Source organism: Embiotoca jacksoni, unplaced genomic scaffold, assembly GCF_022577435.1.
Source record: "Embiotoca jacksoni isolate LCO1_2020_lvr unplaced genomic scaffold, fEmbJac1.0.p SCAF_15, whole genome shotgun sequence".
In the NCBI taxonomy this organism is placed as follows: Eukaryota; Metazoa; Chordata; class Actinopteri; family Embiotocidae; genus Embiotoca; species Embiotoca jacksoni.
Window position 1 is genome coordinate 3,722,881 of NW_027185285.1, and position 18,713 is coordinate 3,741,593.

The window sequence follows — 18,713 nt, forward strand, 5'->3', positions numbered from 1 at the left end:
TTTGGTCCACTCGACCTGCAACGCTGGCACAGACGGTGAGGAACGGTGTCCAAATCTCCCTCTCAAATCCTCGGTCCATCCTTCCATCCCCTCTCATTGTCCCCGGGGCAGCAGGCGGCCTCGGCTAAATACTGATCTGCCTGAACGGGTACAGGTGCAGCAGGGGGTCTGTCCCACTGCCAAATGTTGTGCCTCTGTTTCTTTAGGGCTTATGAGATGGTTGTGCTTCTCTGCCACTCTCTTCTGGAGGGATTGAAAAAGCTGCAGATGCAAGTGTTTGATCAGCCTGTCGATACAACAGAAAAGTGTCTAAAGAAAACAGAAGCTATTGAAACAACAGAGAAGGGAAACTGATGAGGATTTTGCAGGACTGGAATAAATAACAACAGTAATGCCAGTGTTTGAAAAGTGTTGTGCAGCACTGCGACTCATGAGAAGTGGAATGGAGGCCTGGTTGTGTGGACGGACACTGCAGAATGCTTGCAGCTGTCCTCTGGGAACTGTGTTTGGCGTGGATTTGTGTGCCAGGGGTATCTTTAGAGAGGCGCGCTGCAGGCATCCCTTTGGGATTGTAGGAAGGGGAGGGAATAGAAGAGAGCTTTGGTTTCATGTTTCAATCAGGGAGGCTTCAGGAGTGCCTCTCAAGGCTCAAGTAGAAGCTAACGTCCATTTGTACTGTATTTAAAAGAGAATGCCTGCACTTAAGTGTTGCTGATTGCTTCGTGTAGCCGAACAGAGACAGCGAGCGAAAGTAGATACATGCGTAAAAGCCTCGATACACTTAAGAGATGGACACATAGCACAGCAAAACTCCCTCTCTCTCTCCCTCTCTCTCCCCCTGAACGCCCTTGCTTTCTCATACACTTTATGTCTCCCAGGACAGTGCTCAGAAATCTTGAAATGGGGCCTAACCCATGAAGCAAAGAGGCAGAGTCGTTTAAGATAAGTTAAACAAGGGCACTTAGATTTTAAAGGGCCATAATCTTCAAAAAGGGGCGCTTTAAAATCAATTGACAAGACATATAAAAGGTAAAGACAGATTGAGAGGAGGAAGGTGTAGTTGTTGGCAGTTAAGTCACTTATTTTTATGAGTAGGCATTTTTAATTAAATGTCACTGATACATGTTATGTGTATGCATCTTTGCGTATGTGCATGTGTCCACGACTGCAAGCCCTGTGCTCATGTGTGTCTGGGTGTGTGCGTCCGCGAGGCAGTGCAGGTGGGCTGGATCAGCATCCAGAGTAAGACTGAGCCAGTGATTCAGTCCGCACAGTTTGGGCCAGAATCCAATCAGGGCAGCCATCTGGTGACCAATCAGGGCCTTGCTGTGATGTCACAGCGAAAGCGATTGGGGATCCATGGGAGCTGGGAGGGGTAAATGAATCACACTGGACCTCTGTGCTGGTAAAGCCGGTTAGCTGGGCTGCAACTATCAGGACATGGCTATGTGAGTTTCAGCGGATTATGACGCATGAGGTTGGCGAACTGTGCTGCTGATCAGGATGCTGGGTCACTGAAACCAGGCTGTTGTGATTTGTGCGCCTGTAAACGTGGGACTTGTTGTGTTTGTATTCAATGATAAGCAGGATTTGTTAGCCTTTATAAAAGCTGCATCTTTATTTGCGGTTGAAAAGCCTAGCACACGTGTCCTCGCTTTCAGTGTCTTGAATGTACATATTTTGTGGAGAAATTTGCCATTTCTGTCTGTGCTTCACTTTTCTGATGGTGATAGTGACACTGGAGGCCACGCACTAAGGGCATGAGGACAATGCACTGTAGCTGGTGTGATTGACAGCCCTGCTAATTCTAACGTGATTAATATTTTAAGACTCTTCTCTATTTGAATGCCTTCATAATGTTAAACAGTCTCAAGAAGCGTAAGCCAGGTCTCCAGCACCCAGTGAGTCTCTCTGACCCAGACCTACAGTGGAAATGTTCCCGGCTTTCACACTACTCGCGGTTAGCGGGCCAGAGGGATGGTCGATGGTTGGGTGACAGAAAGAAGGAAGTCACAGGAGTGTGGCTGTCACTCACAAAAAGGCTCTCTGCAGGGCATCAGAGGGGAAACAGGACAGGCTGGCAAGAACGAGCCTCAGTAAATGTTGACCTTAAAAAGCTTCACGTCAGATATTGCTGTGACACTCAGGTCTGTGAATATTTCATCACCCTTTAAGCAAGTTGTAGAATGTAGCAAGTTGCCGATGGTGGTACACCTATACTGCAATTCTTTACTGTGAAGTCACATACTATATTTCAGGCTTTATAGAACAAGGGGGTTTCATTTCAATGGCAGCAGAGTCCAAACTAGCCTGTAGTATTAATGCAAATCCCTCAGTTGGGATGTACAGTAGCATGGATTTATTGTCGGAGGGGGATGGACTGTTGTGATTACTAAAACCAGTTAAATCCACCCTCCTTCCCTGCGGTGCTTATCTGATCAATCGAGCAACCATCTAGCCCCTCCTGCATGGGATTTAATATCAAACACAGGCCATAAGCCATGTTTAATAGGCATGACAAGGATAAACATCAGTGGAAACGCGCATTGTATTGCTGGCCTTGCCCTTCCCTAGATGGTCAGCAGGGGTGACGCGAGTGCAGCATCTTGACATCAGTGCATACGCAAGTAAGCAGGGGAGAGCCCACAAACTGGACCTCACATATTATACTTCACACAGAGAGTGAGTGCAGAAAAAAGCATAAAGAAATATCAGGGAACAGTAGAAGAGGAGGAGTGAGAGGTGGCAGCAGTAATGCGGAGAGAAACAAATCTAAGGCCCTTGCATGGAGGTGCAGGGGGTGGGAGGTGTGTGAACTTGTGAGACTGGTTGTGTGCGAGTATTTGTATACTCTGCGTGTGTGTGCCCACTCTGCTGCCACCCTGGTGACTTCAGGTGTTATCTTCTTAGCCTCCAGACGTGACAGTGAGATAATTAGAAATGTTAACAGTCACTGGAGCTTGTACCTCTATAAATTCTCAGTTTCTTTCTCTCTCTCTCTTTCATTTGCGCCATCTTTCATAAACACACACAGACATTTACACACACAAACGGACGCACTCTTGAATTCTATTATCTCCCAAAGCCCGTGTTATGAATGACACACTTAAAGCCTGGAATGACTTGGCCATGTGGCAGTGGATCACAATTAAACGTCAATGCCAGCATCTGTGGAAATAATTGCCACAGCTCAATTTTAATGTGCTGATTACTCCATTTTTCGTACATTAAATAAGAAATACTTATTTTAATTAATGTCTTTTAGTACATCGAATTAATCATTTGTTTGGTTTATTTGTTGCAGATTTGATCATTTATTAAAACTGTGAGAATTAATAACTGAATTTCTAGAAGAACTGGGAAAAAGGTGACAATTTAATGATAGATGTGTTGTGGCATAATTTACATTAACTGTTGGATTGATCAGGCTGTAGAATAGGGAATTAAGGATGGTAAATAGTCATTGCATTTTGTTTCCTTGAATAGACATAGACAATAGACATCTTTTTTTGGAGGCAGTCAACAAACAGAGCTCTGTTTATTGAAGCAGGAGGAGGACACTGTTGAAATTCTGACAAATGTCTTGGCTCAGGGAAAGGGAGGGAGCTAGAGAAAGACATGTTCACTGGAGTATTTCACATGGAAAAATGAAAAGTGACAGAAAGCTGACGGAGGGATGACAACCTTGTTTGTCCTTTACTGGATGATCAACATGTGTTATGTGGATATGGGTCCCCAAGGTGGACATGGGGCGGCTGATACTGAAAGTTCCACGCTCCACTGGAATTCCCCTGCCTTTAAATTAGCATCCTAACTCCGCTTACTCAGCCAGCGACACAAGCTGTGGAGCTGTGTGTGAACACCAGTAATAATAAAAATGCACACCGTCGACATCATTAAGGATAATCTTGGCTCATTTTGTGCTGGGACACATAATCTCAGGAAGATGCCATGAACAACAGGAGGAACTAATTTTGACTGAGCAAAGCACATAAACACCTTCCTATTATCATCTTGCTCGCTCGCTCCCACCATTCTCCACAGTTCTGATGCTTTGTTGGCGGGATGAAGTACTATAGGTTGGTTTGCAGGAAACAGATCCCAGGTCAAGGCAAAGGCTTGTCTGGAGGCGTCTCCAGCGTGTGTCTAATTGAGCGCTGTGTAGTTAATTGTTTGTGCGTGGGAGGGGAGAAATCAATCTGTTTTCTCACTGCCGTGACTTCTAGGCCCCGGGGTGAGAGACTGAAGCTGGCAGACACAGACACACACATACACACACATCAACAGCTCTGCCAAAAAACCCAAAACCATGCCTTGCAAGCACAAACTTGCACATGCAGACCCAATGCCTTCCTCTGCTGGCACACACACTCAAACCCGCACATGCACACTCATTCCTTAGAGGAAGAGGATGTGCATGAAAGGTCATTGAGTCAGGGAAAGTCAGATCCATCTATTGATCAGCTGCTTGCTTAGAGAAGAGTCAGGAATGTGAGACCTGCACAGGTCAGAGGGCTAAGAGACAGTGGGGATGAGAGAGAGTAAAAGAGAGAGGGGGAGAGCGAAACCCACAGAGCTTACAGCTAGCAGCAATCCCTCCACATCCATCTTCTCTGAATGCAGAGCCAGCGTTCTGCTTTGACGTGGATATTCAGAGAGGCTCTGTTCAGCTTCATGAACATTAGAATGAGATTTTTTCAATTTGTAATTTGGGTCAGCGCCATGTGTCAGATCAGTGGGACCAAAGGAGACGTATAAAGGCAGCTAATTGTTATCTTTTTATCGGTATTCACCGCAATAGATTATTCTATACTTAATATATAATATATAATTAATCTACAGTGAGCCACTGTGTCAATTAACATATAAATGCCTTCTACAAATAATGATTTAATTTGCATATTCAGTTAATCAGCTCACTTGCATGTGTTTAGTTATCTTTAAGGGTGTTTCAGTTTATGAGTGAGTACTGCTGTCACTGAATGCCTATTTGCATTTTAAATATTTCACTGTGCGGAAAAAAACATAGTTTTCTTCGATGCACAGGTCTCCCGCAGCGAGCAAAAACACGGCAGGTTTAGAGGGAATTTGCAGCAAAAACGAGTGCCACCTAAATTATTTACTTTTTCTGTCAATGGGATCAGAGCCCAAACTCACTTTTTATTTCGTTTGAGTCACCAAAGCTTCTTTCCCATTGGTGAAAGTAGCGAATGGTATGCCTGTGAGTCCCGCCTTGGTTGGCTGAGAGTTATTTATTTTCACCCAGTCAAAAACTCTTCCATTATTGATGGGAGTGAAGCAAACTGGGATCTAATGATGAGATGTGAAAATAGGATGAGAAATGCAGAGAGACGGAGAGGGAGCTTGCGAGTACAAAACAGTGGCAGTGGGGCAGAGAGGCATGGTTGAAGAGAGATATGTAGAGGGGAAGGGGTGATAAGGTGAATGAGTCCAAACAGTACTATCCTTCACTTGGAAAGCAGCAGCAGGCGCCATGAGATGTCTGTTGATTCATCTCCCTTTATGCGCTTGGTTCCTTTTCTTTGCCGAGCCTTTTTACCCAAACAAAAGCAGGAGTGGGGAGTGATTCAGAATGACCAGACGCCTGAGACTCCCAGAACGAAGCGGGAGAAAGGTCACATGAAACAGGAGGCTCCACAGAGACCAACGACCAGAATGAAATCTGTCGATGAACCGATGTACTTAGGCCTCCAGGGTGCAGGAGGAGATGGAGGGAAAAATTTGTATTTGAAAAGAAAGAAAAAGAGTGTGGAGAGAGGCTCATTGAAGGTGTGTGTAAGGGTGTACTCAAGGTGTAATGATGACAACAGACATCTCAAAGATATTGCGTGTGCAATGAATGCATGGGAATGTTTTCGTGCATGTGTTCGGCTGGGTGTGCGTGTGTGTGTGTGTGTGTGTGTGTGTGTGTGTGTGTGCGTGCGTGCGTGCGTGTGTGTATATACTTACTAATCCTCAGTCTGTTGGTAGAGAGGGAGGTGGTCAGCACAGACCCTCTGGGTCCTCTCCATGCACTAATGGGTGTTCACCTGGTGTGAATCCCAGAAAATGTTTCCAGCGCTGCTTTGTTGATAATTAACAGAAGCAGACAGTGGAAAGCAGCACCTGTTATTGCCTGGCTGACTGAAGCCCTGAGCTCTGGGCTTTTTCTCCCACAGGTCCCCCCCTTATAATCCGACCACCCCCACCACCCGTCTCTCCTTCAGGACCTCAGAGCATGAAATAATGCACTTTGGTATGTGATTGTGTGTGGTTCAAATCAAGAAAAAAGGAGGTGCAGACATGAAAGGAGAAATTGTCTAATCATTCCCAAAGTAACAGTAGTAGCCTCGTTCCATTCCACATATAGTTCGACGCGAATGTGCAAGCGTGTCAAACATTTACCTGTCCTATTCAGACAGCTGAGCAATAGACAATTTCAGAGGCTATTGTTTTGCTGGAGACATGATTTTACTGTTATGGTATAAATCTGTCAGTGGTATATTTTTGCCACTTCTATACAGTCTTCTTTTTAAAAGCTCTGTCACAGATTCAGTGTTTTTCAAATTACAGATACAAATGAATAAATGAGCGGTTGAGGTGTAGTTAAATAGGATGACTGCGAGATCATTTTTGCATGTGCCCATGCATGTGTGCACTTTAATCTCTACTCAGTTATTCCTGAGGGACTACGAAGGTTGCCGCTGTGCTGTATGTGCACCTTCATGTATGTATGTATGTATGTGTGTGTGTGTGTGTGTGACAAAGGAGCACAGAGACAGTAAGGGAGAAACAAAGTGACTGACAGCCATGTTTTAGAATTGGGGCATGTCAGCCAGGCCTGCTGTGTCAGAATCTCCTCATGCCCACTCTGCACATCTTAAAGCTGGATAACCTTGGCAGGCAGATTGGGGTCACTACTATCAAATTAGATAAATCACTCATATACACACTTTAGCACAATATAAATCAGTCGGACATGTGTATTTGGAAAAGGTAGATACTGCATGTTTGCGCTGACATACTGTACTGTGATGCATGACAAAAAGTGTCCTAAACTGGGGAATCTACTGCCCAGCTGTCTTGATGAGAGAATGCGCGGGGTTGATAGAAATCCAGATTCACTCTCCTGAGGTTTAATTAAGGTACTCGCATGGTAAAGGCTAAAGCATAATGAAGTGCTCAGAATGTAAATTGGTCTGTGCCAGTGTGGGTCATACATGCTAGCGTGAAGCTCTGACATAAGAACCGCTGATAAACAGCAATCTGGAGGTGTTGTGTCAGAAACCCAAACCGTAAAAAAACATCTGTTGGGAAAATTAATCAAACACCGACTTTGTCAAAAGGTAATCACACATTTGGTGGCTTCTACCCTGTTTAATTAGCGAACTGCCAATATTTGAATCCCAAATGCTCTCACAACCCATGAACGCACCACAGCACAACAATTTACAAAACAAAAATCAATCAAAACAAAATATTGACACATTTCACTCAATCAATTGATTCACTTTACTGTAAATGAGAGAGAAACGTGTTTTGTCTGCAACAATGAAACAAGCAATGATTGATTTGTTTAAACTGTGCAACATATATAAAGTTTTGTTTTTGTTTTGTTGGGCCCTCCTGCCTAACTGGCTCTTCTAAAACCAAACCGAGGCCTGTGTAAAGAGCCTGGACCTCCAAAGGGACAACTTCAAGATGTGATGGAATAATTAGTTGATTGTGCCACTGACACAAAAGATGGATACTTCCATTGTATGGGTCTCAGCAATGAGATGAAAAGAATGTCAACCTATTTTTAAATGTCACTGTCTCTTTTTGTTCTGAATCCCTGCTCTACTTTGTGCCACAGATCTAAACTGGGTCAACATCACATGTGGTGCCCCGGTGGGCTCTGCACTGTGTGTGGACGTGTGTGTGCACGCATGTGTGTGAACGTGTGTGTGAATGCTTACAGCCATGATCATGTGCATCTTACACAGCATACATCAACACTCGGGGGTTGGTGACTTCAGTTTGCCGAGAGTGAATCCCAACGGTGGCAAACAGTTTCCTCACGTAATTATTGTCTATCGTTTCCAATTAGGAGCGAGAACGTATTATCTGCAAATTGTTTAAGTCTGTTGCTGTACTCATTATTAGAGAAAGAGAGCTCTGGATGGGCGGGAGTGTGGCTGTGTGCTGTGCATCCGTGGCGTGTTTGTACATGGCGTGCGCTTTGCTGTTGTGTGCTGTAGTCCAACAGTGAGACGGGGGTTGCCCTGCTGGAGCTTTCAGATTAATAGACACTGATAATAACACACACAACTCACAGTGCTTCTGTCCTTAATGAAGATGGATCTAGCTGGGTCTGGCGGTGCACAGGCACTTGGGGTGGCAGCCTGCCAGTCACAGCCAAGTGACATCTGGGAACAGCTCAATGCAAAGGGGTGGGAGGGAGCTTCACGGGAGAGTACAATTTCATAACATTATCATGTTATATCATAATCCATTGTTGGTGGCTCATAAGATTAATGTCAGGGCTGGCAGTTATCACTCTTGTTGTTTAGGCTTAATAGTCATAGTGAATTATTCATTTCATTTCATTGATTTGCAATGCAACTCACTGACAAAGTTGACAGCGCAGGTTGACTGATACGGAGTGTACTTAATCTGACTGTGAGTTTGGGAAGCAGCGGGAAAGTACTTGAGTAGAAAAGCAAAGTCAAGAAACAAAATGAAGTTGATGTGATGAAGTAATATAAAACATTTTTAAAAACAAGCTTTGTCAGTTGTCATTGCAAAACTGCACTTTTGAGACTGAATTAATACTTTTTCCAGCTGGTCAGCTGGTTAAAAGGTGAGTGCCAAATTGGGTCAGAGGTCTCATTACCTGTAAGATATTAGAGCTCATTAGACCATGGCTGCAACCAGGTTTTGTGTGAGAAGACAGGTGGGTCACTTCCTCTGGCAGCTGTGGCAGGTATCACAGGGCCAACATTGATGGGTGGTGGCATTGCCTCCTGTTGCATCAGTAATAATGAACAGTGACAAGCTCTCCAGGCACAATAAATCACAGGCCACACTGGAGACACCGAGGACCAGGCCAGGGAGCATGCTCTCTCTGTACCACGGTGTCAGTGCTGAAGAACACACTGACTGGCTTGCTTTGCTTGATATAGGGGCAGGATATCTCTATCAGTCATTCACAGATGCAGTAGTGTTATCACACACAGTCAATCCCCCTTCATGCACTCTGATTAGCATGTACAGCTGTCACTCAGGAATATCAGCTAGCTGATATTTGGCTGCTTTATAGGAACTAGGACTCTTTTTAAAAAAAAAAAAAAAAAAAAAAAAAGATCTACTACTGTTTTGGAAATAATAACAGTAGTCAACGTGTAGACTCTAGAGATAAGGAGGTGTGTGGGTTGGGGTTTGTGGAGAGCTGCATCCAAGGGTGGATACTGAAGCAGGAAAAAATTGTACAGGAGTGTCGATTGACTGAAGTGAGAGTGGCTCTTTTTCTCTCTCTCTCACCCATTCTCTTTGCCTTTACCTTTTTGGCAGTAACACTAGCCCTGTTTGATATCCCTCCGCTGTGTTCTGCAGCTCTGCAGATTCCCTTGTCTCATTTGCATTCCCTTAAAGCACACTTCCATTAAAGTCTCCCCCTGTTTTTTTCCCCTCTTCCCTTTTTCCTTCTGTTTCTTCAAATAAGTCTTTTTTCCCTGGGTTGCTCTTTTGGAGGGAGTCTTATTCCCTGTTGACTACACAGCCTATCCCTGCTCTCCCTGAGTCAGTAATCAAACACATTCGCCCTAATACACAGGCCATTACAAAAGCTCTGATGTTCCATCTGCACACAGACAGCACAATGGTGTCATTATATAAACAGCCCTACTGCTGCAGCCAGCAAGATACTACCACACCAGAGCTCCAGCCTTAACTGACCCACCCCAGTAAATAGAGAAGTGTTGGGATGATCTGACCTGAATATGCTTGTGTTGTTTCTGCTATCTTAACAATATTATACATCCTGAATGACTCCTCCAATGTTAACATTACAGTAGGCTATCAGTTCTCACTATGGCAGAGACCATGTGGGCTGTTGAGCATCAATGCAAATGTAATAGTATCAGGTTGTTGTGAAGGAATAATATGTAATGCTATTATGTTGTCTTCGCTAGCGATAGCCTCACTAAAAAAGGATTAGGGAGATTAGCGATAGGCCCAACTGGAAGATAACAATGACGGGGTTGGGAGGGCAGCGGTTTATTAAAGCTAGTATCATATTATTTTTTAGCTGTGACGATGATTCAATCTTTTTTTTGGCAGCTTTTAAATGCACAGAGTTGGCGTTGTGACATTTCTGGAAAATTCTGTAAGTTATTTTCAAAGTTTCTAAAATTAAAAACTAAAATGTCATGGTTTCAGGTTGTTTTTGATTTCATGTTTTCCCTTAATGTCACTTTTAACACTGTGATTTAAGCAAACTCTTTCTCATTGCCACCATGATTTGATTCCATGTGCTTCATTAATGGGCAATTTTGTCACAAACACTATAAATGGTGAGTATGAGTTACCACTTTGGCTAATTTGAATGATCATTAAATCACTAAATTTGACTGTCATACCTCAAAATCCTGGAAGGCAGGTTTGACAGTAAAAACACAACCTCCCACTCAGCAAAGCTTGATTGCAGATGGTAATGGTAATGATATTTCATGGTATGTCTGTTACATTTCGAAAAAGAAAAGTAGGATAATTATATTCACTTTGGCGAGTGATTACTTTTATGGAGGTGAAGAAGTAATTAATGAATTCCATCTCATCCTCATCTATTGTTACACTTCCCTGTACTGCTCCCTCTTGCCTAACTCAGGAGAGTACAAAAGAGTATCGAGTGTGACAAAGCTTCAGCACCAATGAGTCAGTGGGAGAATTACCTCAGGCAAAGCATAGGTTTTTGTCATTCTCTGCAGTCTCATCATACTCCACACAATACTACATAGCTCGCCTGCACTGCCTGAATGTAATGATACTTTCCTCTGAAATATAATGCCTTTCTTGGACATGACTGATGCCAAATCCGAACTACATGGAGCAACAAAAATGCAGTTGTTTTCAATTTATTCCAATTTGAGTGGATGTCTATTTGCACAGAATTTTTACTTGATTACAAATATTTAATGCAGCAGTTTGCATCACTTTCTGATTTGTAAGTGAGTGATTGCCATTCAGTTTTGCACGCTCGGCTGTGCTGGTTGCTAGGAGGCAATCATTTCCCTCATAGCGGGAGCTTTGCCACTGAACCAACTATTTGTTGTTGAAGCATCTGAGGCATAAACATCATTCCTAATAGCTTGGGAAATGCTGGTGCTTCATCATGAGACGCAAAGGCTTCTCTTTGCATGAAGAAACTGACCGTCATAATTTATGACTGTCAAATCTTTAAATCAATCATGAGTGTTTTCCCAAGCGAATAAATTTGTGTTTGTGTTTTCCCGGCCCTCACGTTGCCCCCCATTACCCTGCATGATTTTTACTCGTTCATACAGCATACCTCTGAGAGTTGCACCAGCTTTTCTAATTATGCAGCAAAAACTGTAGACGTAAACTCTTTGTTCTCCCTCCTTTTGACTCTGGTCGGGTAATGTTCCTAAATGCCTCTTTCTTCTGCGTAGAAATTATTTGAGTGATGGGGTCAAAATGAATGGTTTCCGTGACAGACACACAGAGCCTTGAACAGTACCCACCACCCTGCATAAAAAAACCCGATTTGTGACACCCTGTTCTTGATGAGCATGTCTGCTAAAGCAAACACATCCTAATGATCATGGTGATTATCGTAATGATCCAATAGAAGTAGGTAATGAGGTTATTTGCTTTGGATCAGGGCAGCCTGTAAATTAATAGCCAAAGAAAGAGAATGTAGCATTTGAAACAAGATGACGGAGCTGTGTACTTAAGTGCAACTCTGCTGCCGTACCATACAGACAGCCGCATGTTTCTTTGTGTTCATACAACTGGCTGTCATTTGCGTACCTCCCACTTTCTCTACCGCTTACCATCCTCACCTTTCAACCAGCGCTGTGAAATCACAGGCCATTCTCCCATTTTGTGAGCTACAGTCTTATAGGGATATGATGTTCTGCTTTATTAGAAGAGAAACAGTGATGATAATAATGGTGGATGTGATCAGTACAAAAGGTCAGCCTCTGGCCTCGGGCATGTAACATCCTCCAAGTAGGGAGAGCGCGGAGGGCGAAGACACCCATCTCACACCCTCCAAAGACTCCTAACCTTCCAGCACCCAGAGGCAAACTGACTCAGAGACACAAGCAGAACGAATACTTTCTCTTCTGCCTTTACTTACTGATTTTTTTTACTATTCCTTTGCTGTTCTCACTTGGCTATTTTCAGCCATTTCTTCTGCCATTTTGTCGTATTTATTCTCCTCGTACAGAAAATCATACTGCTCTCCTTTTATTGTCCTTCACTTCCTTTGCCTAATGCTTCCTCAAATTTTTTCATGTCACCTTTTGTCTTCCTCCCTTTACTTTGGCCATTCTTCTGTTCTCCCTTACTACCACATTGAAATTGAATGCTGTGTAATGCCAGCTTTCTTTTGTCACAAAATAAAATCAATTTATCCGCCCTGCAATTTTTTTTTTTGCCTTTCCTCTGTCAGTCCCCAGGCTGCCCTCCCTCACAGCTCTCTTTCCCTGGCCTTCCTCATCTTCTGTGACCACGGGAGAGCTATTGTTGAAAAGCACAGACAGAAGCGCAGTCAAAAGAAACAAGAGAAAAGATAGATGTTTTCTTATTAAACGCAAAAAAGTTGTGGAAAAAGCAAATGCCTATCACTGCACAGGATGGAATCACTTTTTGACCATTAATAATAAAGTGAGATCAGGGGGAAAAAAGAGGGAGCGGGAGAGTAAAGGCCGCGTGAGAGAGAGAGCCGAGCAGCCGAGGCTTGTACAGTGCAGCATTGCATGTCTATTGATGTTTGTTGACTGCTTCTTCTACTTTTTCTTTGTCTTTCTTGCCCTCCCTCTGAGTGTGTCCTTTTCTCTCAGTTGCTGGTCATGGAGGGTGGTCACAAACAAACTCAAATTAAGGCACAAGCTGCATTAGTGCAGTGTGTGTGTGTGTGTGTGTGTGTGCGTGCGTGTGTGCGCGTGTGTGCGCGTGTGCGTGTGTTGCGCGTATGATGGAAATAAACACTGGGGTAAAGGACATCTGCTGCTGATGTGCTTTGCACTCTGTGTTCTGCTTTCGTTCTCTCTCCCTCTCTGCTGTTTGTCCTCTCTCTCTCACTCCGACTTGCTTGTACTGTACGACATCCAACATACTAATCCACGCAGCGACACCCAGGCAGGTCGGTGGCTGTGGGCCGTTATTGCCACAAGGGAGGAGGTTAAATATCAGAGAAGGTCACGAAGAGGAGGGGCTGAAGAGGTAGAGGGAAAGCCAAATCGGTGATGATGAAGGAGGAGGGAAGGAGGATGGGGGAGGGAGGGGGGTGAAACCTCCAGTCACTCTAGACCTGCCATCTTTGCTAAAGAAAGCCCCGGCACGCATGCATGTTATTTTGTATGTTGTAGAATACATCCATAAGGATGAAAAGATTTTAAAAAATTAGAAATGTTGGGACTTTTATAATCCTTAATGTCTGTTTTATTTTTTAGGGTCAATAATCAAGATTAGGATTATGTTGATTATGTTATTAGGTAAATAGTTTTTTTCCCCCACATTGTTTATGGACATTACATATTCTCCAGTCAGCAAAATCCGGCATCTTTAAACTTTATCACGTTATACATCTATTTTGTTTAAATTCTTTGGATGTGTGTAATTCACCTTAAGATACTTGCTGAACGTTGGAAAGTATTGGCTTTTGACCAGGATTACAGAAGTTTGAAAAGGTCTGTAGGTTTGTCGGAATAACATACAATTGTAGAGCTGGAGCTGCCAAACAGTTGAACTGAAGTGGTAATTGTGAAGGTTACCTGAAAATGTTAGAGCACATGCTTTGGAAATGAATAGAGTCATAGAAAACCAACAAAAGCTCCCATATAATATCCAAACCAGGGTGTGTGAGAGTGCTTGCACTGAGTTCTTTTATGCCCTTTTACAGTATGATCAAATAAAGGGACAAAGCAACCCGCCCAAAATGAATAAATAAATAAATTCTCAAATCGACCAATCTGTCTGTTTCATCAGCAAGCTCAGCAGGAGGAGTATTAGCGCTAACAATACCGTCTCTACTGTTTTTTTGTCTTTAAGCCCCTGGAGGGGCAAAGCAGGCTCTGCTGTCAAAAAAATCAGAGCTCAAGTTCCAGATTGTGATTTATTTCATTAGGCAAATGAGATGTGTGAGCCCTGCAGCACTGCTAACTGAGTCACCACTTCTCACTCTTGATTTGTATGTTTTCCTGTGCCTTTATACGCGCACACACACACACACACACACACACACACACACACACACACACACACACACACACACACACACACACACACAGAAGGCATGTATTTTTCACATGGATGTAGCTTTGTTAACAGCCCAAAAACATATGTAGCATGTCCGATTCAATCAAGCATCCAAACACTTCAGAGTGATAAGCTGGTAGTGACAACAGCTGTTGCCATGCCATCCTGCACAAAATGGCCTCAGATCTCCTGTCTGATCATTCTACCTGACCACCACAGGGGGAGCCTCTCCTCTCCTCTCTCCTCTCTCCTCTCTCCTATCTCCTATCTCCTCTCACTCTGATGCTGTAAGTCATGAGCCACGCAGTTAATTATCAGGAGTTATTATACCATATTGCAGTGACAAATGCAAAACACACCAACACCCTGTAATTGAAATACCTTACAGAAAGGGAAAAGAATGAAAAACAGAACGAAAGAATAATTACTCTTTAGTGACACAGTTGCATACAAGTTGTTATGAGGCACTTATCTCTGTGTTATTTGTAACTTCTTTGCTTGCAGGATCACCCTCAGGGAGGGTGTAAGCTGAGGAAGTGCCACCACAATCACCTGTGCCTGCTGACTGCCTCTACGCTTTAGCCCCGCCCCCAGCCCTGCCCCCTCCCGCTCAGCCTCCAACATGGCTCTTGCTGTCTGGATCGTCTTCACCTGTGCTGTGGCTTACAGCAATATCGCTCCATCCTCGCAAGGTATGTAATGAATATCAACTTTATGTGGTACTCTTACATCATTACATGCAAGTTAAGTAAAAATATGTGTATCTTAATTCAGAGTTTAAACTGCATGTATTTATAATTTATGTACGATTTGCGTAAGTTTGTGTCGATTCACTGAGCCAGCTTGTAATGTTGCACATGAGCTCCGGTTGGTTTCATGGCTCCCTGTAACTGGCCTGACCGGGTTATTGCAAATGAGGATGTAATATTTATATGTTAGCTACGTGATGAAGGTTGTAAGTATATTGACTTGCTGACCAGGCTAGAAACACTGCACTTGATTAACTAGACTGTCTCTACAGGAGACAGTGTGTGTGTGTGTGTGTGTGTGTGTGTGTGTGTGTGTGTGTGTGTGTGTGAGCGTGGTGGAGAGTGCATGCGAAAATGTCAATAACATTTCTTGTCATCTCGATGTTAGTTGGAGCATAGCGAGAGAATAAGGGGGAATCCGTGCATGTAATGGCGCCATACTGTATGTGTGACCTCCTTGCAACATAAGATATTTTAGTTTTGTGTTTGTGTGGCTGTTTTTGCGCCTGGTAGCAGGTGACCTGGTTGGGCTAAAGTGATGCCGGAGGGTGTGTGTATGTGTCAGAGCATGTGTATGAGGGAAGGAGCAGGGATGGGAGGGGGAGACAGCGGGCCGAGGAGGGAGAAGGAGGGGCTGTTGGGTGTCCTGCTAGTGGCCTGCCACGCAGACAGCAGCACACCATCTGCTTTATGCTCTCAGTCAGCCCTGTGCCAACGAGCTGCTGCTGGGTGATGGACAGCAAGGATGAGGAGGAGGAGCGTCATGGAAACGTGGTCAACACAGGGGAGGAGCTGGTAATAGAGAAGGAGGAGTCGAGGAAAGTGAAGGAGTGAGGGTAACATTAAAATGTGTTGTGTACGTTTGTATCAGTATTGACTGTAGCATTCCCTCAGCGAAGACTCTGATTGGTCAGGTGCAGCTTTGATTTGAATAGGTGCTGGGTTTTATTCCTTCCTAATTTGGCTGCTTTTTTAACATGGGATTTGAGTAGAGTACGCTCTGTTCCTCTCATTTAGCCTCTGTCGTTTTGTAGCTCTGTGTTAGTGTGTGTGTGTGTGTGTGTGTGTGTGTGTGTGTGTGTGTTGATGTGTGTATTTGGATGAAAATAAGCCTCCAACTATCTTTGTGACCTGGCATTTTGACAGTATTAATAATGCATTAATAATCAATTGACTGTTATCTGTATTTAGCCTTGAAGCACAGGCACAGCATCGGGTTTGATGAAATTAAGAAAATCTTTTTTTTTTTTTTGCTTATGGAATCAGGCACATTGACACATGCTCATGCACACCCACACTGTTGTGGTGCACATAGTTTTGGCAGTCAGATTTTTGGCACAAAACACATTCTCTCTTTTGTAGTGTGACCAGAGGAGCAGGAGAGAAAAAGAAACGAGAACAAGGGAATTTTAAGGAAAGGGACCGGGTTTTGATGTGACGAGAGCCGCCGAAATCCCTCTCAGACTAATCAAAGCTCATTTGGAAACCTGCGCGATCATCACACATGGCTTCACAGTATAATGTGTACTCCTGCTCCCCCTCACTGTCCCGGCTAATCTGCCACGCTTTAACCTCACTCTGCTCCTGGCTGCACATTCTAATATTTACCCCTAACACTCGCACATTTATTCTCCTCTGGAAGCGGCTCTTTAGTGCAAACGTTCCTAACCAGCATGAGCTTTGTACACATACTTCTTCCCTGCTCTCTCACACAAGCCTCACTCACACGATGAATATTTATCCACTTAAATCATCTTAACTTTTCTTTGAAATGCAATGGCTGCTTGAAGTAAAAACAATATTTGTTTTATCTGTAAATACAAAGTCACACCACCTGCACATAAAGTCATTATCATCGTATTGTATACTGCAGAAAAATCTGCACCACTCTATACTGGCATGCCCTTTGACAGACTGACATGTACCTTGACAAACAAAATGTCCCGCTGATTCCACAGAATGTTTGAGAATGTACCACCCTTCATACCCAGTGCTGTTTATCTGAAAGCCCATTAGGTTTGCTTAATGTGGCAGGGATTGCAAGCAGCTGTGTGTACGTGATGAAGTCCTGACAGACAACTTTCATTTAGCACAGCTAAAGCGTGAGTGTGTGTATGTGTGTTTGTATTTAGTATTTATGTGCACCAGTGGTAGCAGCCAGACCATTACAAGGCAATTTGTACGTCTTTTCAGTTTGAAGTGTGTGCGTGATATGTGTGAATTTGCAAGTATACAGTACTCTGCTTAAGTGCGTGCACGGTATGTTTATGAGTGCATAGTGTGTACATGCCAGAGTCTGTGGGGGTCTTTGTGTTTACATGAGTGTGCTCACATGTCCAGATGGATGCGTGTGTGTGTGTGTGTGTGTGTGTGTGTGTGTGTGTGTGTGTGTGTGTGTGTGTGTGTGTGCCGTGTGCATGTGCACACCACTCATATGAGGATGGCAGTGCCAGCTGACTGGTTGAATCTGTTCTCATCTCCCCTGTATTTAAGCCTTTGCTCTCGGATCAGTCGTGTGGAAAGGCCCCTGGTCCTTTAGTGCACACGCAGACATTTTTATCTGTCTTCCCCTCCTCTCCCTGCCTTTTTTCTTCCGTGCCTTTTCCCCTGAACAGTAGCTATTATTTAAGGACGGGGGACTAGCTGTTTTTACACATCTTCTCAACAAAGTGCTCGGTCTCTCGACTGTCCTTGGATGGTGACAGAATGTCTAAATGGGGACTGATCTTAATGTAGTATTTTGCTTTCTATATAATGCAGGGGTGGATAGTTATTTTTCATGGGCCACATGAAGAATGCACTGCCTTTGCAAGTCAGATGCTTTTTTATAACTGAGCTGAGTTATTTTGGGTCTAAGTGTTGCTCAACCCCAGATTTAAAATTCTGAGTGAAGATCAAAAAGAAAAAATTGTTGACCTGAAACCACATCCAATATTGACTTTTAGCAGAGAGAAAGAGAAGACTCTCAGTATTGCAATGCAATAATATTAAAATTATAATTTCAAAACTACGACCTACTCACAAATTCATAAGAATTGATTCTCTGACAGGCTCATAGCAATAACATTTTGAGAGGAGGCAATAAAGCGGTAGCGCCTCTAACCTTGCTACATGCACTTGGCTTCTTGTTGTTGTATAATTTGCTGAACAGCATATTGCCTTTGTTTTGTAAACTCATAGCTCCACTCTTTTTTTTTTTTCTTTTTTTTTTTTTATAGTTGCAGTAGTTTTGCTGAAAAACTGAACATATGTCAGGCAAAGCTCTGAAGTTGCTACTGTTATTAGTTGATCAGAACAGGTGACACTGGAATAAGAAATGACATTCACATTATGATAACCCTAGAAATTACTTCCACATACAACTAATTTGCCTCAGTAAATACATTCTGATTGGAAGTCATACCGACATATCATGATATTGAATATATAATTAAGATGTCACTGTCACTACACAGTATAATATCCACTTGCAAGTCTTTT

General features: G+C 43.4%; 1 protein-coding gene across 2 annotated transcripts in view; it reads left to right on the forward strand.

Moving 5' to 3' along the window:
* adgrl1a (adhesion G protein-coupled receptor L1a) overlaps window positions 1-18,713 on the forward strand; it is an 88,050-nt gene that overhangs the window by 22,565 nt on the left and 46,772 nt on the right. For both annotated transcript variants that reach the window (XM_069148912.1, XM_069148911.1), the window contains one exon: window positions 14,989-15,176. In XM_069148912.1, coding sequence (XP_069005013.1) covers window positions 15,107-15,176 — 70 coding nt within the window. In that variant the 5' untranslated portion in view covers window positions 14,989-15,106. The remainder of the gene's footprint in view (window positions 1-14,988; window positions 15,177-18,713) is intronic.